Source organism: Periplaneta americana, chromosome 2, assembly GCF_040183065.1.
Source record: "Periplaneta americana isolate PAMFEO1 chromosome 2, P.americana_PAMFEO1_priV1, whole genome shotgun sequence".
NCBI classification, from domain to species: Eukaryota; Metazoa; Arthropoda; class Insecta; order Blattodea; family Blattidae; genus Periplaneta; species Periplaneta americana.
Window position 1 is genome coordinate 78,253,178 of NC_091118.1, and position 23,131 is coordinate 78,276,308.

Below are 23,131 nucleotides of genomic sequence, written 5' to 3' on the forward strand. Positions count from 1 at the left end.
AGTAAAGACATTAGATCCGAATTAAAAATGCACAATATTATAGATATAATAAGAAGACATCAAAACAATTGGAGGGAGCATATACAGCGCATGCCAGAAACGTCAATTACCAGAACAATATACAGTCACGACCCCCGTGGGAGAAGAAACCCAGGAAGACCCACAAAAAGATGGCGGGACCAGTTTTGATTTGATTGGAGTGGAACGGATCTTATGGTCCATACCGTAATGCAGATGATGATGAAATACATTATTTCATTTTCATACAACACATTATCGTTGTAAATGACAGACACTATGTCGGATTCACTTCGTTGAGTTCGGCGAAGTTTGATATTCACATGATCGCTCTGCAAGAGAAGACCTGTCATGTTTGTTCGATCATGTTATGAATACTCGTATATTTGCTGTTCTCCTCTTCCATCCCTTCGTATTTTAAACCGCTTAAGAATTTGAGCACATATCTTGCGATTAATTTTCCATATGAAATAAGACGAAATTTGTAGATAATGTCTTGGTTTCCTCTCTCATGTTTGAACAATGCATGATAGTAGTCCAGAGCTGGGCAGCAAGAGCGGATTCTACTCTCTCACGGGGAGCCATATAATGTCTCTTCATCCCATTTCTTCCCTGCCGAACACCGCGCAGCGTTGATTCAGTGACGGATGAATATTAAGCGTCCCCGTTTAGAGTCTAGTTCCGCAGTTTTTAAAATAATGATTATATTACTTGATTTACTTATGCGTATATTTTTGCGAATATTTAGTCATCTGCCAACATCTCTTGAGGGAAGACATTCTGATAATTGTGTTAAAAAATACTGTAAAATTCTGATTAATCACATGGTGCCACATTAATAGCAATTGTAATTTTTCATGTCCTTTTCTTTGTTTATTTTTTTAAATTTAATAACTATGTTTACATATGTATGTTAATTTTTTGAGGATATACTGAGTCCGTAAGGGCTACCCTCAATGGGGGCAGTTTTTGTAATAAATAATAATAACAAAAATTGCCTGTACTCATTATTATGCGTAACTTCGCAGGATATGTGTTAGCATAAAGGCTCAGGAGAGGAGGACCTAAGGAGAAAGGCACTGAACACAAGGAAGGGAAATGATTGAACAGATGAAAAGCTTCGGTTCTACAAAGACTCGGCAAACATGAACCGAACGTAAGGCCTCTTACCGGTTGTTAACGAATTCGGTTATTTTATGATGAATGATCGCTGGAGCGGAGAAAAATTCTCTCAGACACCGGGATTCGAACCCGGGTTTTCAGCTCTACGTGCTACATCCACTAAGCTACATACTATACTTCGGTGCATCGTAATAATATGATATGCATATATAATCACTTAGTGATTTAAGACGGCGCTCATTCCGTCGGATCCCGACCACTTAGTCACTCGTAATGAGTGCACCTCTACACATTAGTATGTTGGACATTGTGCCACTGTCACACGTCTGTGACATAGTGCATGAGGATTGGCCAGTAAAGGAAAACTAGAGGTGGAGCTTAAACCGAGAGGATTCAATCCGGCATCGGAATTGGAATGCAGTGTAGCTTAGTGGATAGAGCGTCACCACATAGAGCTGAAAACCCGGGTTCGAATCCCAGTGCCGAAGAGAATTTTTCTCCGCTTTACCCATCTTTCATCATATGATAACGCAGAATTCCTGCACGGAAATATATGTACTTCGGTACATCGTAATAATATCGGTTATTTTAGTTTACATGCTTCACTTCTACGTATTGTTGGATGCCTATGGAGTAGGACGAAGTTTGAATACCTTGTTATCCCCTGTCATGTCTGCACAACACTAATCGCAGCTATGCTATCATACTGTAGTTCAACGAAAGCTGCAGTATTGCCATAAAATAGATTATGATGTCGATCTGACAATATTCCACATATAATTTAAATATACTACGTAACTTCAACAATGTTTATTGCAAAATGAAGACGATAAAATGTGCCGGAAGGGAAGGAATATGTATGAGGAAAATAAAATGGAATTTTAAAGATTTTAATATCATTCACGAGAGTGTTTAAATTTGGTGAAGAGTAGGAAAAGTAAATCACATTAGTGCATAATAAGATAGTGACAGATTTTGTTTACATCTTTTTGTAAATAACGACCGTAAAAATAATCTATATAGCTTAGATAAAAGAAACAACGCACTAGCGCACAGTGTGCAGTTTTCCCAATCTAGGTGGACAAAAATCAAATTTCGACTTGTTTAGTTAGACGTAGCTGAATATGAATTCATGTTGTTTAACACTTGAAGAATGTTGTGAGGGATAGTTTTCCTGTTTTTTTTTTCAGAATCAAGCTATTTTTAGAAGAGTATGAATATTGAGTTCTTTCTAACACTTCTCGCTTCTGTTCAGTCTTAGACAGATTTACTGTGTGGTGAAAAAGAGCTAATTGTTAGTGATTTAAGTTGTGAGACGTGGAATTTGTTCAGGCAGATATGTTCTTACTAATCTAATTTTAATTTCAAGTTTCTAAAGTATTTTTTCTGCTTACGATAGGATTTAAATATTAGAATTAAAAAAATATGCGTATATAATATATTAAGATTCTACAACTATAATTTAATTTAATAATAATAACCCGTGGCGCTACAGCCCACGAAGGGCCAAGACTGACCAGCCGGCTGCTGGCCTCACGGCCACATGCCGAAGCAGAGGTGGACGATCATCCAACAGAATGGAGGTATCGTGTGGTTAGGTGTGGTTAGTACGATGAGCTCCCCAGCCGTTATAGCTGGTTTGCGTAACTATCGTAGCTCCCCAAGTTAATATGAGTTCTAATATAACCAGTAATATCCGGTTACAACAAATCTTTCGACATTTAATCCAGCATCATTTAGACAGACATTTTGAATGTTGAAACCTTGCTTTAAAGTTTACGTGTTCTTGCGCATTTATCAGTAAATTAATTGTTTTCAGTCGCGGAGCACACGGTAACGCACCGGTAACTATTCCATGTTTGGTTTAAAAGCAGAAAAGAATCACTGACTGAGGAAGTTTCTAATCACTATGTGAGTGTTTTAGGCCTTCATAATTATCGACATGACATTGAACATCAGGTTAAAAATACATTGGATAAATTCTGATCTAATATTAACAAAGGTGTGTAAAAAAGCAAATCTAGCTGGTCAAAAATAGTAACTTCTCTGCATTCTAACGGATTGTTATGAAATTTTATACAGATCTTACACGTAACACATATATTTTGTCTACAAACTCTGATTACTGTAGGAGGAAATATATTTGTATAGGGGTCTTTATAGAGGTTGTTTTTGAGCGAAATTAGCAACTTCTCTCCTACATAACAGATTTTTTTATGAATCTTTGTACAAGAAATACAGGTAATATCTGATGTAATCAGACTTTGTACACAAATATATGCTACCTGTAACTCCTGTACAAAGCTTCATAAAAATATGTTATGTAGGAGATGTTAATTTTGTGTGAATGCATCCCCTGTACAAGGGTATTTTCTTTCATACAAACGTAATCAGTTTTGTACACAGAAAATATGTACTTCCTGTAAGGTCTGTACAAAATTTTATAATAATTTGTTAGAATGCAGAGAAGTTATTAATTTTGTCCAGCTAGATTTGCGTTTTAACACATTGTGCAGCGTTTCGATCAGAAACCTAACTTAAATTACAGAGTGATTCACGAGGATTTACCGTCCTTTACGGAGCTTATTTCTGAAGAAATTTTGAGCAAATAATGTCATTTAAACATAGTTCCTATTCTCAATATTTTCAGAGTTACACTAATTTAAAATTGTTTGTAAAATACGTTTTTTACTTTAGTTTCGAGGTAAAAGAATAATGCAAATAGAGAATGAACCATTCAGAAGTATCATTTTTTTAATTGACAAATATTATGAAGCTAAAAATGTGCTGTGAACTCCTTAGTTGCTTCGTACAGACATCTTTTTCTATTTTTAACTAGAAAATTGCATTATTCTTACGCACTTATCACAACAATTATTAAAAATCACACCACTTCCACCGACTTAACTATTTTCAGTTCAATTTTGCATCCTAATTTACAGTCTTGGAGAGTTTACACGCTTGTGAACGGCACTCGTCGCGCTACGTAACTGCATACGGCTTTTTTTATTTCCGTAGAGCTCGCGTTGGCTGCTGACTGCACGCTGACCAAGATCACGCGTTCACAGCAATGCGTTCCAATAACTAAACGTAATTCTGTAAATATTGAAAATAGGACCCATGTTTATATGACTTTTTTGCTCAGAATGTCTTCGGAAATGAGCTCCGTAAAGAACGGGTAAATCCTCGTGAATCACTCTGTATATGATATTAACAGACTTTTAAGATGAAATCACCAGAATTGTGACATTTCTCTAGAAAGCATGAATGTTAGTCAGTATTTAATAAATTAGTGAGGCCCGCAAAAATAGTACATTTTTCGTCTCCCTAAGAGTTTCATTCAGACACCAGTCACGTAGTTAAGGATATGCATCATAGATGGCAGTAGTGTGGAGGCTGAGTGTGCTTGCTCTGCTTTCAGAATACGGTGCTGCCCGAAGCCGTCCACTTCTGGGAGATGGCGCTCATGGTCAGGAAGACAAACAACGTCATCCGACTCAACAGGTAGTTATCATATCCGCCGCTATTTGGCAGCATTTTCCATTGTTTTGAAAATTTATTGATGCCTTTTTTATGTGTAGAAATAGGGAAGTTTCAATTTTACAATAATACGTTTCATTTAACACAAACACAAAAGAAAAAAAAATGACAGCTCACTGGTTTGATTGAGAATTGCAATTTTATGGTACTATTGTTCGTTGCTTGCGAAATATTACCAAATTGAGAAATACGACGGAAAACGTGGAGTATTTACCGGTATTGAATAATTTTCTATTCTTTATTCTGTCACAGCCACTGAAGGTAGTGCTCACAACCGTGCATGTTTGTGTCATTAAATTGTTATTATGATTGCTTTCATTTGTTTTTGCTGCTGTCATTGTAAGGAATTTTTAAGTTAAAAATGAATTGCGGGTGTTATAAAGGCAACACTGTTGTTTTTAAAACATAAATATAAACGTGATCAATTAATTCACATGCCTAATGTTTCGGAGAATAGAATACATAAAAATAACGTTCAATAGACGTACTGATGAAATATATTTCATTTTAATTCTCTGGTTAAGTGGAAGAGAAGGCCTTGCGGTCTTAACTCTGACAGAATAAATAAAACATTATTATTATTATTATTATTATTATTATTATTATTATTATTATTATTATTATTATTATTGAATTTGGTATTTCCAAGAAACTAGTTCGATTAATTAAAATGTATCTCAGTGAAACGTGCAGCAGAGTCTGTATGGGCCAGTTTTTGTCAGATACTTTTCCAATTCACTGCGAACTAAATGAAGAAGATGCACTATTTATTACCTTTACTTTTTAACTTTTCACTTTGCTCTAGAATATGTCATTAGGAAAGTTCAGGATAACAAGAGAAAGTCTGAAATTGAATGGGTTACATCAGTTGCTTGTCTATGCGGATTACGTGAATTTGTTAGGAGAAAATCCACAAACGATTAGGGAAAACACGGAAATTTTACTTGAAGCAAGTAAAGAGATAGGTTTGGAAGTAAATCCCGAAAAGACAAAGTATATGATTATGTCTCGTGACCAGAACATAGAACGAAATGGGAATATAAAAATTCGAAATTTATCCCTTGAAGAGGTGGAAAAATTCATAATATCTTGGAGCAACAGGGGTTGAAGATGTTCAGCCAACAGAACCTGACTGTTCACTATTTTAATTTAAAAAAAACTGGGCTATATTATCAGCAAAAATACACAATTATCGGGTACTTGCATCTGAAAAGTTTCTGCGTCGTTTTAAGAAACAAAACAGGATAATCTCCAAAAAAAAAAAAATAAATAAATAACACAATTCGCTTCTAGAAAAGATGTCCAACATGAGTCTAAACTAGGCCTAATTGAAACAACAAAACATTTTGTGACAGATATAGGCTAAATAAAATTATTTCAGAAACCCCATACAATGCTGACTGTGTATTCAACAACGACCAGTCTCGATTTGAATACGAGATGATATCTGACAGACAGGTGAAAAGCACATCCAAGCTGGTGTGCAAATCATTGTCTTCTATGACGCATTCCTACATTATACAGGTCCATATTTCATCGGCTGGCATCTTAGGAACTCGATTTTACCTATATTTCCAAGAACCGAAAGGAGAGTTTGGGTCCAAAGTTAAACAAACCATTAAAAGTAAAACTCAGTTTAATCTTGTGGTTGATGCTGGCAATTCAGAGAAACTCACGAAAAACCATGTGGAAAGATGGCTGATGAGTGCGTTCATTACTGATGTTAAGGATGATATATTACTTCTACTAGATTCGTAGAACAATGACAATTAATAATAAACACAATAATAAACACAATTAATAATAAATTAATAATAATACTAATAATAATAATATTAACAAGGAGCATCCTAAATTAAATGAAGCACGATCACTTAAAATAACATTTAAAGTGAATCTAATTTGGATCTTAACCCTAAGTACGAACTTAAACCCATGAGTATATAAGTAAGTTCATACATGCCAAGTACCTTTCAGCACTCCACTGGAACTACGACACATTTCACTGACACTATCCTGATTTCACAACACTTCAAAAACATTTCACTATTCAAATACTTTGCACTACCACTATAAACTATAAAACTTCACTGACACAACACACTTCTTCACTGATATAACACTTCAAATAATAGAACATCAATTACACCCTTTAAATAGTGGCCATAATGTACTACCGTTTATTAGTAAAGCCCTTAAGCCTATTTTAATACATTTTTGGTTATTGGTAAAGCCTTTAGTAAGTCTGCAGGTAAGACATTCCAGTTCCTGATAGTACGATTGAAAAAAGAAAACTTTCCAGTGTCCGTCCTCTGTCTTCTTTCCATTAATTCATGTGAGTAGTCGTTCCTTGAAGAGTTATTTGGCGGCTGCAACCTATTTTTTATTTCTCTCCGGAAGGCTCACCTCTGTATGTTTTGAATATTGGCATAATCGAATTCGCGTTCTCCTGTCCGTGAGTGTGTCCCATTTTAATGTTGAATTATTACAACACTTGAGAGGCTGTTTTTTTAAATCTTTTTTTCAAGTCTTAATATGTTCTAATCTGTAAGAATCCCAACATGCATCACCATATTCCTGGACGAACTAATGACTTATATGCAATCTCTTTGGATTTATCAGAGCTTTTTCTTAGTACCCTCATCACAAAGTGTAACGCTCTTTAGTGCTGCTCATCGGAATGACTACTACCGCGGAGGAATCGGAGATTAGGAATAAAGCTCTCCACCGGTGATCTCCGGTACTATCGTAAGTGGAACAGGGAACATACGGAGGGATGCGGTGGTTCGGAGCGAAGCGAAGTTGGAGGACGTAGAGCTCAAGGACGACCAGCGCGTACGGACTGAGGGTAGTTGTGAGTGGAATAAAATGGCACCAAATCGTATATCCGTCGCATGGAAATTTTTAATTTAGTTGAAGATAGTAATAGAGTCGCACGCTGCGAACTTTATGGGCGAATTTACTCTAAGGGTGGTGGTACTTCGAATTTGTTAGACCATTTGAAGCGATCGCGCAATCGCGAACTTGAAGAAAGTAAGTAAGTAAATTTAACTGTTCAAAACACTTTTGAACTCTTTTAAAAAGCGTGTTTACTTTGATTTATATATTAAAGTTCTAATAAATAATTTCGTGGTTTTGTGTGCAGACAGAGTAACATTGCGAATGAAAAACTGAAAAGCAGAAGAATTTCAGCAAAAAAGGGCCCTCTACGATTAATCCAGCATATTCTTACGAGATGAAACTCTAAACTTCAGTGATGAGCCGCTTACTTGAAATATGAGTTGGTGATTGTGTTGTCAGAAAAGCCAAACGCTCCTAGGACGCTAAACAGGTCCGTATTTGGAAATCTCTATGGCGTGGGCCAGGTTAGATAAATTCCCTGAGTAGGTCTAAATTTTTAAATATAGGTATGTAAGTGTTTAGGCTAACATTAAGAGCCGCGGTTGTGGTACTCGTACTTGCTGTCAAAAATAAATTATTACCATTCAGATACACATTGACGGTTAATTAGTGATATCATCGTTTTCGTAGTTTTAAAATTACGCAAAACATTTGATACGATTTTTTAAACTGCTTTAATGCTATTGTTCCAAAGGTCCACGTCTAGAAAAAAAGTCTTGACATTTCTATAAAACGTAACTTTCGAGGCAATAAACGTCATACATAACTTATATGGAATATTTAAAAGGCAACTTGAGTTATTAGATTAAAATATTGAGTTTCATTCTGAAACTAAAGAAACGTGTGGTAATAATATAATTACAATTATCCTTAAGTTGATATCCACTTGTATTTTTATTACAGAGGAAGAGTGACGCATTTTAGAAGAGACAGTTCAAATACCGACACCTTTCAACACAATGATCACAATCCTGTCTGGTGAAGAATCTGAATAAATTATTTTGGACAGTAAACTTTAACACATTGATACCACACGTTTCTTTTGTTCCATCCTGAAACTCCCTTAATATATTTTACGTTAAACTAAACCGATTAGAATAATAATTGACAAAAACTGTTTGTGAATAAACGAGAGTTTCCAGGAAAATTATAAATGTTTACATTAGTTACTGAAAAGCTTTACTTCGCGTTAGTTTTCAGTTAATTTTAATGTTATTAATTTGATCAATGACATAAAATTGATACGCCTTTCCACATATACTATGAATTTCAAAACTAGAAAAAGAATATGTTAGCTAACATATTACTTCAAGCAAAACAAGAAAAAAAGAAGAGCCGAAGAAAGAAAGAGAGAGAAAGAGAGAGGTAAATAAAAAAGAGAAAGTAAGCAACAAAAAATTACACATTTATTTAAAAAGATACGCGGACGTCAGCGGACTCGAATCACTACCTGATCCGATTAAAGGACTGCTCAGCGGAAAACGTATGTCTGCGCCACAGCACATATACAACCTGCGCGGCATCAATCGGAGGTAACCGGAGGTCTACGATTGAAAGCGCACAAACAACCGCTCCGGAGAAAACCTAATCATAAGCTGCACTAACGCTCTTCATGCTTTTCCCGCTGTGTCAGTAACGTGTTCCCCCCAGCCGAGATCGCTGCTAAAAGTTATTCCTGGGTATTTACATTTGTTAACTTCCGGAATGGTTTCACCCCCTAACGCAGAGGTCTCCAAAAAGCGTATCGTCATTCGAGTTCTCGATGCTGCCCGCCGAACACAGTATGCTGTAAGGCTAGAAAAGGGGAAGAGACTCGTATCTCAACAGATAGCAGCGACCAGTGGGGGATCGCGGCAACGATCTGCTTAAATTTACAAATAATAACATCGAAAGAATAAGAAATATCACACGTTTGTATATTATTTTGACATACTATGAAGCTGGAGCCCCGTCTGTTGCTATTGACACAAGCCATTGCAAATTCAACCTCTTCTGTTCTATAGTGCCTTTCAGGGTCTGAAAAAGATCTTCTCCAGTTGTATTTTGTAATTACATCTAGAAGACATTCAGACACAGTAAAATGTTCATTAACTCCTCGGATGAAAATGGCTAGGTGAGCTTTGTCATTTCTATCATGCTTTCGTCCAATGCAAGTGAGTAACCTGCAAACTGGTTAATTGGATCGGTGTCTGGTAGAGTTACCGGGTAGTTCAGTTGGGAGAACGTTGGTACGTTTAACCAAAGGTCCCGGGTTCGATACCCGGTCCCGGAACAATTTTTTCCTCGAAATTATTCAAATTAGGGTTAATTGTGGTTTCGACTTCAGATTCAATTACATTTGCAGTCCTGAAATTCCTTCTCTGAACTATAATTGGAAACAATTTAATTTTCTTAAACTTTGACTTTGTTCTGGACACAGTATTTTAGTAACGTTCTGTATGCACGACTTTACAAATAATGCTTATGTAAAGGGCTTCATTGATTTTCCAATATTCCAAGCTAAAACATAGCTATCAAAAGCTTTTTTGTTTAAGACTGAGGACACGTGTGTGATTTGTGTTTGTATTTTCTTGTTTTATATTTATCAAAATATTTATAGGCCTACGCATATCACCTAAAATTAAACGAAAAACTATATGTTTGTCATGCTGAACTGAGTTTAAATGTATTGTAATATACTGATTATTATGTATAACCAACAGTCATACAGATAGCCCAAAAATAAATTATTTTCACATGTCCAACATGCCTGTAATTGTATGATATTCTTTGTGAAGAGTCGAATATTGTCGTCGCATGTTGAATTTTAACACACCCTTAAGAACAAATTAAGCATTTCACATTCTTCCCACTAAGTAAAAAATTCTCTTCCTATTCATCATTGAATGTACTATGTCCATGATTAGAAGACATTGTGAAAAGGTGGAACACGCCGACCAACACAATGATAATGGCAGTCCGCCACTGCTCTTCGTTTACGCATAAACATTGAGTACAGTACAGGTGGAGATGGGTGAGGCGGAGCGCGCTCATTACGTACTGGCTTCGGTTCCGTTCAGGGGCTTACTCGCGAGTACGCTTTTGGAGACGTCTGCCCTAACGTATATGATGCGATTATTTTATTTCTTTTTCTTGTAAAGCAGACGGCTTTGCTCTCTAGAGAATTTATTTTCATTTTGTAGGCCTTTGCCCAATCGTTTATTCTATGAGGTCATTCTGAAGAGGAGTAGTATCTTCATAACTTTTTATTTTCCTGTATATGTTACAATCATCCACGAATAAACGAACCTTGGACTAGTTGTTAACTGGCAGATCATTAATATTTACAAAAGCCATATATTATATTACATTATATTATATAATATAATATTATATTATATTATATTATATTGTAGTATTGTAGTCCACACCTGTGGAGTAACGGCTAGCGCGTCTAGCCGCGAAACCAGATGGCCCGGGTTCGATTCCCGGTCGGGGCAAGTTATCTGGTTGAGGTTTTTCCGGGGTTTTTCCCTTAACACAATATGAGCAAATGCTGGGTAACTATCGGTGCTGGACCCCGGACTCATTTCGCCGGCATTATCACCTTCATATTATTCAGACGCTAAATAACCTAAGATGTTGAGAAAGCGTCGTAAAATAACCTACTTAAAATATATATTTATAATATTGTATTATTACTTACAAATGGCTTCTAAGGAAACCGCAGGTTTATTGCCGGCCTCACATAAGCCCGCCATCGGTCCCTATCCTGTGGTCGTGCCAGAGAATCAGTCCCATTCTGAGGCTTATTGCAGGCCTATGGATTCGTAACAAGCTATGTTTTTACGGTGATGGGATGTTAGCCCTTCGCCCAACCCCCAAACTGGAGGACCACTCCTCATCGGCTGTCCACGACTGCTTATTCAGTATATTCGCAGCAAACCTCCATATCTGGAGGTCGTATATTATATTATATTATATTATATTATATTATATTATATTATATTATATTATAATAGAGTTTGATAAGTACTTATTTATATTTCAACGTAATCTTCTTTGAGTATAATACACATGTTCACTTTCAGTTCAGAAGCCTTCTACATCCCCCTCAAATAAAATTCAGAAGTTTAATTGATTATTTCCCTCACATTTATCACCATCGTATTTCATTAATTTCAATTCTCGTTAAAGTTTCGAAACGTAAAATTGACGGAGCCACATTCATACCCAAAGTCTTCAATGTCATTTGAATTGCGAACACTGTTGAAGGATGACACTTTCGTTCACCTTCTCTAGTATCTTGACCTTCAAGGTCCTGTTAACATAAAATGAAAGGGATACTCATAATAAATATTTGTTTAGAAAAATATAACATGCACGTTTCTATACCCAGGCCGTTGCAACCTTGCATCTGACAGCTTTGCGTAATGTTTGTGGCGAAAGATGCGATGCTGCCATAATGATCACAATATAAGTCACTTAATTTATACGCGAAGTTTGCTATTCTACTCCATTAATTTAGATGTTAATTATTATGTAACTTTTAATTATAACTAATAATAAATTATTACGTGGTATGCAAGTCTAGTTTTTCAGGTAAAGCTCCCTGTGAAGCAGACTTGAATAATTTCAAGGGAAAAATTGTTCCGTGGCCGGGTATCGATTCCGGGACCTCTGGTTGAACGTACCAGCGCTCTACCTACTGAGCTACCCAGGAACTCCACCCGACACCGTCTCAATTTTTCACACAGAGTTTGTGTGTACTCGATGTGGAATATTGTCAGACCGACATCATAATCTATTGTTATGTATATTACAGCTTTCGTTGAACTACAGTATGATAGCATAGCTACGATTAGTGTCGTGCAAGGGATAACAAGCTACTCCATAGGCATCCAACAATACATAGAAATGAAGCATATGAACTAAAATAACCGAATTCGTTAAAAACCGGGTCTCTGGCGTCTTGTCAGCCCACTGGAGTTGTGTCGATATAGAGTCACACAGAGTTTGTGTTCACTCGATGTGGGTCTCTGGCTTCTTGTCAGCCCACTCGAATTGTGTGGATATAAAGGGAAAAATTGAAACGGTGTCGGGTGAAGATCCTGGTTAGCGCAGTTGCTAGAGCGCTGGTACGTTCAACCAGAGGTCCCGTGATCGATACCCGGCCCCGAAACAATTTTTCCCTTGAAATTATTCAAGCCTGCTTAACACGGAGCTTCTACCTGAAAGCCAGGTTTGCATAGTATATTCGTTACTGTAGGTACGTTAACAGAAAGCCACAATTTAAGTCACATAGAATTGTGTGCACTCAAAGTTAGGTTTCTGGCGTCTTGTCAGCCCATTTGAATTGTGTGGATATAAAGGGAAGAATTGTGACTGTGTCGTGTATAGTTTCTGGGGTAGCTCAATTGATAGAGCATTCGTGCGGTAAGCGAACGGTCTCGGGATCGATACCGGGCCCCGGAACAATTTTTCCCTTGAAATTATTCAAGCCTGCTACACAGGGAGCTTCTACCTGAAAGCCAGATTTCCATATTATATTCGTTACTGTAGGTACGTTAACAGACACCACAATTTAATTCACACAGAATTGAATTGGTCATTGCTAAAAGGCCCTTTCTCCGTATTTTTGCAAAAATGAGTTAACTACAGATTCAACATCCTTACACATAAATACACAATCTGTGCTAAAAGGACTTTCCTCAAGCCTTCATACACACGCACAGTTGAGCATTTCATTTTTCGTGTCTTGCTAAAATGCCCTTACTCCAGGATAGAGGGCCTTCTAGCTGTGAACTTGTCATTTAGCGGTGTTTCCATCTGATGACAAACCTTTATACTTACTATACTATCAGCTATCTTCATGTTTGAAGCGGTCTGTTTATTCTGCTCTGATCTTTATTTGTGTTTTAATACAAATTATTATATTATACGCAATTTCGGCTAATTAAAATGGAGACTGAGAGTTTGAAAAGCAAAAAGAGATGTAGTTATACTTGCAGTTGGAAACGAAATATATTCAAAGTTAAAGGCACTGAACATGTGACTTACTCTGGAGAATTGGTGGCTGAAAGACGAACTGCTGAGGATTGTAGGTAAGTTCAGAATATTTACACTGAATCACTGACGTAAATGAATATTGCATAAAAATGTTATTTCCTAAGGGCCACAAAAATCTTTATAGGCTATATAAAATGTTTACGCATGCACAAAAATAAAGTCACTCATTAACTGGTGGCCCATGTTTTACAAAAGAGGTTTTTGTAGAATCTTATGGTAGAAAGGTACCTCGGTGTTCGAAGTTGTCATTCGCCCCTGCGAGTTATTAGCCTATGCCACTCTTCCTCATATTGTTTCAACATCCAAGTTCATTGATGGTTGTATTAGGCATACCTTTGCTCTTTGTCTACCTGGAATTGAAAACATAGTCCTTCCCCAACGTCCTACTTATGATGAATTGATTGCAGTCAACCCAGACAAAATGCAGGATATCAAGAAAATTCTATGCTACATTCCCCATTCCCCATGAGAAAGTTATAAATTCTCCACTAGCAGAACATAGAGAAAATACAGAATGAAATCGTCAAGTTAGATTTAAAACAAGGGCCTAAAACTTTGTAATACGTAATTAAAATATATTTTAAGAAGAGAAATATACTTTTAACTTGAAATAATGGTAGTTTATTTAATTTACAATCCTGTATTTTATTACAGTACTCCATTTTTAACCAAATGTGAAATTATTTTAAGTTCACTGCTAAAAGGCCCTTAAATTTGAATTTTTAATTAATAATATTATACAAAGTACATATGACAACAAAATAAAAATTGTGCTTCCAGAAAGCACAAATATATCTTTATGATGGACAGTCACCACATTGCTCTACGAAGATTAGTATTTCTTAAAAACAGTTTTTTTCGATTTATTCAGAACTAACATTTTTGGACAAAGGGCCTTCTAGCAATGACCAATTCAATTGTGTGCACTCAGAGTTGGTTTTCTGGCGTCTTATCAGCCCATTTGAGTTGTATGGATATAAAGGGAAGAATTGTAACGGTGTCATGTATAGTTCCTGGGGTTGCTCAGTCGGTAGAGCATTCTTGCGCTAAGCGAAGAGTCCCGGGATCGATATACGGCCCCGGAACAATTTTTCCCTTGAAATTATTCAAACTTAAGGGTTGTCTGTTCCATTTAGTCCAAAGCTGGTATCGGAAAATACAACAATTGCACTTGAGTGGTGAATATCGAAACGGGCAATTTTTTTAGGTTTATTTTCGGTCTTTCTCGTCTGAAACCGAAGATGTAGATGATTTCTTTACGATGAAATAATGCTGTTGCTTTCCCCGTACGACAAACGTACTGTTGACTCCTGTGATTTTCCCCTTGACAATTACATTACTGAAGATTCTGCTTTCCCTCCCACAATTTGGGCTGAATACACTTCTTCATCATAGGTTATAGAACAACAAACAGTGTCGAATCATTCCACTCAAAACTGAACAGTATATTTTATTCCCCACATCGCAAAATATTTGTACTATAGTCAAGGCGTTTCAAGATATTACGTGAAATATCGCACTCGCATGGGGAAGGGAGAGAGAAAAATGATTGATAAAGAGGATTTTTTGGGGGAACTTATGACAAAACATGACAATGGCTTAATTTCTAAATTTGAATATGTTAAAGGTGTTAGTTTCAAATGCCTTCCTGCTACCAACATTTAGTAAGTTTTGGAATTATCTAATATGATTTCTAATTATGACAACTATTAATATTTTAACTCTTGCATAGTTTTGTAGATTTAATTAATTTCTTCATTATTTTATTATTTCTTTCTACTTTGTATTTCTCTTTTGTGCAGGTAATTGCAACTTTAACATGAAATCATATGCATTACGCGAGTAGTAGACAATTACTGCACATAGTGGGTCTCCACGTTAATCCGTTATTGCGAACAAGCACTGATTATGATTACAGTAAAAATAGGCGTAATATAGCAAGCTTAATTTATTATTATTATTATTATTATTATTATTATTATTATTATTATTATTATTATTATCCATGTTCAGAGAAAGTCTTATTCCTGCTTGTGCAAGGATATTTTAGGCCCGTTACACACTTGAAGAGTTCTCGCTAGCGAGAAATGTGTTGCGAGAAAGAGGCGAGGAGCCTTCCTTCACACACTTAGCGAGTTCTCGCTATCACAGATCACACCTCTCTATGATCATCTGTGCACTGCCTTCATCCAGCGAGCATTTTTCTGATTATAGTAATCACTCGTTGGGGGAAATATTGCAAGTTATGTATTTACGTATATTGTCGTACTTAAATATACTCGTATAACCTGTAAGTATATTGTCGTGCTTTACAAATTATCTACGAACGCTGCTATGTTGAATCTGAATATTCAGATGAGGAAATGGAGTTATATGAACATATTGGTAATGAAAAGAAAATGCAGGACGAAATATCTGGAAATCGCATTATATCTCACGAAGATAAGGGCGAGTTTCGGACACTGATTCCGATTTGGATGATGATACGTATAGGCGATATTTCAGGTTAAATAGACCTCAATTTTTTGCCATTCATGATATGATAGAGGATTCTTTGCTATATTCTGATTAAAAATATGTAAACTGTTAAGACATATAGATACGTTATTTCAAATTTTATAATTAATAGGCCTACTATTAATTCTCATCAAAATAAAATTTATTTATTTTCAGATCATCTGATATTTGTCTCCAGATTTCTTCTTTAAGTTTCGTGTTTTTATAGTTTTCATCCCGTGTAGGCCTATCATATAAATAGGCCTACGGATGACATCGTACAAGTTCGATAAGTTTCTGACTGCAATTATCAGCCATCTTTCCTCATTGTCAATAAAAACAATACAATTCATTGCCACCTTTGATATTACTTCTTCATCTTTTTTCTACATTCAATCGTCATAAAGAGTATAAATGTCAAACATCTTTGATGAATGTGTCAAGAAAATTCGCTGAGCTACCCATTTCAGCGTGAAACTCGCTCGAGTTTTCGCCTCGAACGAGAAACTTTTCCAGTGTGTGGATGTTAATTTGAATCCATGTTATCAAACTTTGAATTTTCTCGCAACACATTTCTCGCTGGCGAGATCTCTTCAAGTGCGTAACGGACTTAGATTGAGAATGAAGTTCAGAATTGTTGAAAGTTTAATTTAATAGCAAAGTTAATCAATACTAAAATAAGCGATAACATTAAGAACTGATGTATCTTTTCGTATACGATACAATACGTCGTGTAACTGTGTTGCTATAAACCATTATTATAACGTTTCGTATGTCACGATCTTGTATAACAATATCATACACCGAGAGGATCCCAGATCATACACGTTGTAGCTGATCTAAAGGTACGGTCACACGTCGCTACTTTTGCAGCGATGCAGTACAAAAAACTGCGCAACTCTCGTACTGCGACGTGTGAACAACGGTGCTACCTGAAAAGTAGCGGCTGCCGAACCTGCTGCTCGCTACTTTTCCATGCTGCGCGCGGCTTAAAAGTAGCGACGTGTGAACAGGGTTCTCAGGGTTGCGGCCGCAGCATTTTTGATATCGGTTTTGTTGAAACTTTTCCTGCGGTTGCGACGAGTGTTGCCACCCAAATGTGCCAATGATACTTTTATTGTTTGGATGTATTTTAATGTTAGATGTGATGAAAATAAATTATTTGTAACAGTTATTAAGTCCACAATACAGTCTGAGCATATTTGCTGACGATATAATTCACTTTTTTAATTTTCTGTAGCGTAGTTTCAAACAGGAGGATTGCCAACATTGATTACGTGAATATGCTGTTGGTTATCATTTAAGTAGGCCTATATAGGCGTTTTTAAAAGCTTTATAGTGAAACTAACGCCGATTTCTGAATACTAGTTAGGACAGAAAAGCAAATAATAGATAAATAAGCTTTCGCATGAGTTTATTAATAATGCGAACATAACCACAAAATGTATATTGAGAAGTCAACACGGAGATGGAAACCTGCAGCATGACTGCGGCTGCAAAAGTAGCGCCTTGTGTGTGAACAGACTCGCAATCTCCAGTTGCAACTTTTGCTGCACTCGGGTTGCGCAGCACGAAAAGTAGCGTGCAGCGCGCTACTTTTGGCTTACGTGTGAACACGACACGCAACTTTTGCAGCTGTAGTACAAAAGTTGCGCTGCAAAAGTAGCGACGTGTGACCGTACCTTAAGTTCCCTATATCTGTGGATATAGAACGCTCCGTTTTCTCGATGTGTGTCAATAACTACTGCGCCGACTGACGTGGTGACGTCATCCCTCCCAAGGTTAGCTGAAATTCACCTCCAGCTTCATTGCAACGCTTAAACAGTTGCGTTTCGTTGTCGTGCTACTAGTGTTGTTTCATTTTATGCTAAGTTTATGTTCTTCTATCGAAAATGCCTCGCTGTTGTGTTGTTGGGTGCACAAAAACTACTAACACAGACCTTGGAATAAGTATTCATGGATTTCCTAATCGCGAAAGATCACCGGTTAGATTGAAAGCGTGGTTGAAGCGAATAAATCGGCGTAATTTCAATCCTACCCGGAATTCTGTCGTTTGTTCTGAACACTTCGCTCCAGAAGATTTTGAAATAACATTCCGACTTAGAAATGCACTTCTGGGTATTAAAACAAGTCGACCGACTTTAAAGAAAGGCGCAGTTCCCTCTTTAAAATTGAAACCAGGTGAAATGACGATTGTCAACAACGCCAGAGAAGGACTAGTGCATATACAAGGAAGAAGATCGTCAAAGAAGCAATAGAAGAGTCATTTACAAGTGCATGCAGTGAACTTTGCGAGGCAGTGTATGAAGAAGCAGAAACCAGTGATATCCAAGAACAAACGACTCGTAATGAGAAGTTAAACACACCAACAAATTGCAATGAATTAGGTGTGCAGTGTGAACTGGGGAAGGAAATTTTTAGAGATATTTTAAATTTTGAAACTTCAAAGAGTGAGGGAGAAAATTATATGGGTGTGTCTTTTTGTGAAACAGCTAGTAATAGAAGTGAAAGGTCTGCTGACTGCATAGGAGATAAGATTTTACCAATATACCGTATTTAAAAAATAAGCCAGAGTACTATATTCTTTGTCGTGTGGGAATGTTTGCTATATATGTTCACCATTTGTTGTAAATACTGCAAACTTGGATTTCTGTGCAACCGAGGTCGAAACTGAATGTGCTGCTGGACATAAATTTATCTGGCGATAGCAAAATAATATAAATTACCAATCTTCTATATATGTTAAATTAGCAACATCTCTTTACGTTAATGGTTTATGTTTTAGTGTCTTCAGTTCCTTTGCTGAGAGTTTTAATTTATACTTAATGTATGCTCCTTCGTTTTACATAATTATACACAGTTATTTCATGCTTGCGATTAACTGTGTGTGGTTACGAAAACGTTAAAGGTATAATTGCAGTTAGAGGAAATAAAAAGGTTTGGTTTAGCCGGTATGGTTAATTTGATAGGCTGGAATTTTCAGCAAAGTACACCAACTATACAATATACAGTCCTGGACGTTATCTCTGACGGTATAATTAACTTAGTTGTACTTCAAAAGGGACAGATATTAGTCTACTGCAGATTTGGAGAAGCTAGTATGTGAAATTACATTATCTAGATTACTTGAAATTTAATTTTTTCTTTCCGATCGCCATCGAGGGTCCGTAAACTACTGAGGACGATATATCCGCAAATAACACACGAGTTTGATATATGTTATCTGTCAGAATCTATCTGTACAGCCAGTCGAGCGAGCGAGCGAGCGAGCGAGCGAGCGAGCTAAAATTTTAAAGAGGTCGGGAAAAAATCGCAATTACCACAACGTTGGAAACATGGCATCATAAACCACCTTTGGGTGGTCCTATCAAACTTGTGTTGGGGATGAAACCGCGCAAAAATATTAGTCGATATTGTTTAATTTTAGTAAATGTACTGGACTGGAAATAAAGTAATCCAACAGTGTGTGAGTATGGAGAACTTACCGGAGATAAAGAAAGTGATAGGGTCAAACAGCAATCACACGACTACATGTTACTATCAACGGAGATTTTACTGAGAACCTGAAGCACACAATTAACTATTTCATACATGGAATTTAGAGATAGCACAGTATGATGCTAAAATACAAGCCGAAAAGGGTTCACTTCAGTTACTACTGAATAGTAACAGTCGATGCTGGCGGATATGGATCACAGTTACGGTATAACATAAACGTTAAAAGTAATACTTATTTACTTACTTACGGCTTTTAAGGAACCCGGAGGTTTATTGCCACCCTCACATAATCCCGCCATCGGTCCCTATCCTGAGCAAGTTTAATCCAGTCCCTACCATCATATCCCACCTCTTTCAAATCCATTTTAATATTATCCTCCCATCTACGTCTCGGCCTCCCTAAAGGTCTTATTCCCTCCGGCCTCCCAACTAACATTCTATATGCATTTCTGGAATTGCCCATACTTGCCCTGCCCAGTGCCCATCTCAAACGTCTGGATTTAATGTTTACAATTATGTCAGGTGAAGAATACAATGCGTGCAGTTGTGCGTTGTGTAACTTTCTCCATTCTCCTGTAACTTCATCCCTCCAAAATATTTTTCTAAGAACCTTATTCTCAAACAGCCTTCATCTCTGTTCCTCACTCAAAGTGAGAGTCTAAGTTTCACAACCGTACAGAACTACCGGTAATATAACTGTTTTATAAATTCTAACTTTCAGATTTTTTGACAGCAGACTAGATGACAAAAGCTTCTCAACCGAATAATAACACGCATTTCCCATATTTATTCTGCGTTTAATTTCCTCCTGAGTGTCATTTATATTAATTTGTTACTGTTGCTCCAAGATATTTGAATTTTTCCACTTCTTCGAAGGATAACTCTATAATTTTTATAGTTCCTTTTCGTACAATATTTTGGTCACGAGACATAATCATATACTTTGTCTTTTCGGGATTTATTTCCAAACCTATCGCTTTACTTGCTTCAAGTAGAATTTCCGTATTTTCCCTTGCTGTGTTCGTGCTGGAGAATCAGTCCCATTCCGAGTCTTATCGTTAAAAGTAATAAACTAAACTATTCCATACCAACAAAACAGTGGGTACTAGCTTCAGTTTATGAACATGAAAGTCATGAGTGGCCTAAAGATACCTATAGTGAAGAGGACATTAACTTATGTGAAAGGGTTAAGCATTGAACTGGAGGAAGATTCTTATCTGGTCAACAATGTTCCACGATGCATCGCTCTAGTGGACTGTCCTGAGTGTTGGTTGCTGTGGAAAGCGGCTATTTCTCGAGGTTCAAAAAACTCTTTTCCAGTTAAAATTCTCTATGCGTATTTAATATGAATTAAAACTTTGAATTGGTTTATTTTAAAAAATCTGGTTTTAAGAAACTTTTAAAATCCATTACCGTTACTAATAGCTTCCCCCCCTCCCCCAATCGAGTTATCACTAATATTGCAATGAATGTTCAGATAATATATTTCAGAGATTAGGCCTGTTGCACACTTGAAGAGATATTGCTAGCGAGAAAAGTCAAAGATTAATAACATGGTTTCAAATGGATGTCCACACACTGGAAGAGATTCTCGTTCGATGCGAAAACCTCGAGCGAGTTTCTCGCTGGAATCGGTAGCACAGCGAATTTTCTTGACACATTTGTACTATTTATGACGATCGAATATAGAAAAAGATGATGAAGAAGAATAAGAAGTAATATCACAGATGGCGGTGAATGTATTGTATTGTTTTTAGTGACACTACAGTCTAGTATATAGTCATGAAGCTTGAGTTGTTGTGGGTACTAGGAACAATAGACTGTGCCAGTACTATTTCGCATTGTCTGTGATGAGGCGATAGTAACGATCATAGTGGTTAGTAGCTATCTAATGAATGAATATTTCCTACGTATTGAGCTTCGTGACTAGGCTGTGGTGACACTGAAGAAAGATGGCTGATTATAATTGCAGCAAGAAACTTATCGAACTTTACGATATCATCTGTATTTATTTCATACACTGGATGAAAACTATAAAAACACGAAACTTAAAGAATAAATCTGGAGACAAATATCAGATATTCTGAAAATAAGTAGCCTATATTTTACTTTTATGAGCTTTAATAGTATTAATTACTCACAGGCCTATAACATTTGAAATTGTATCTATATGTTTTAAAAATTTACGTAATTTTAATCATAACATAGCATAAAATCCTCTATCATATCATGAATTGCAAAAAATTGAGGTCTATTCAACCTAAAATAACACCTAAACATATCATTATCTCAATACCAAATCAGTGACTGAAACTCGCCCGTATTTTCGAGAGATACAATGTGATTTCTCATCCAGATTTTTCTGGCTTTACTTTTAAGCCAACATTTTCTTTTCATTAACAAAATATGTTCATATAACTTTACTTCGTCATCATCTGGAGATTCAGATTCAACATCGTGGCGTTCGTACATCATTTGTAAAGTAATCGTATTTAAATACATAACCTGTACTATTTCCGCCAACGAGTGATTACTACAATCAGAAAAATATTCTTTGCATGAAGGCAGTGCATAGATCAGTGGTCGTCAGCACTCGCTGAAATGGGTAGAGTGCATGGAGCGTAAGGAACTGTGCTCCGTCGTGCACAAGAGATAGAGAGACAGGATACCCCCCAGAAGCGACGATTGCACGCTAGCGCTATGTCTTGTGCGCAGGTAAGAGACGCTAGCTCGAGCGTGCAGTGTTTTGATGACCGCTGGCAAAGATGATCATAGCGAGAACTCTCTGTAGTGTGTGGAGAAGGGCTCTTTTTCTCTTTCTCCCTAGTGAGATCTCTTCAAGTTTGTAACGGACCTAAAGTTGTTAAAAATGTAGGCCTATAGGTAAAAGGAAGGAAAATTGGTAACATTTTAAAGTAACCTTACTATTATAAAATAATAGACACCTTAGTTTATTTTCTTAAAGGTTTTTAGTGTTGGTTGAAAGAAATCAATAATAGTCATTGAATGCCGAAGTGAACCGTAAGTAAAATCATTAATTTCAGTGGGTTATTCTTTGAGATATTTAAAACAAAGAAGTTTAATACAGTTTTGCTCGTTTTTGCTTCCTTTTCGAGATAAAAATTGTTTTATATGAAACATTTCATAGCGTGTTTTGGAAAAGCTATTGATTTAATTCCCAATATGCTCAGTCAAGTTCATAGAGCAGTATATTATGATAAGTAATTGAAAGAATTTTAGTTTTGTCCTTTAGATGTGCAGAAATTTCATCCCAACAATTGTAACTTTCCGTTCTAGAAAGAAGTTTAAAATGTTACATTTGTTTGGATCAAACTTCTGCACATTTCATTCTTTCATAGTTTCTACCCAAGAGGAGTAGAATTCTACTCCTTGTATTTCTACTCCTCTTGTTTCTACCCAAGGGCAGGTCTTTCACTGCAAACCAGCATTCTCCAATCTTTCTTATTTCCTGCCTTTCTCTTGTCTCTTCATATGATCCACATATCTT

At 36.5% G+C, this 23,131-nt stretch overlaps 1 protein-coding gene across 2 annotated transcripts in view; it reads left to right on the forward strand.

Annotated features, from left to right (window-relative positions):
* The window catches only part of Invadolysin (leishmanolysin-like peptidase, invadolysin), a 690,653-nt gene that overhangs the window by 590,655 nt on the left and 76,867 nt on the right, over positions 1-23,131 (forward strand). For both annotated transcript variants that reach the window (XM_069818006.1, XM_069818007.1), the window contains exon 4: positions 4,562-4,644. In XM_069818006.1, the coding sequence (XP_069674107.1) occupies positions 4,562-4,644 (83 nt within the window). The remainder of the gene's footprint in view (positions 1-4,561; positions 4,645-23,131) is intronic.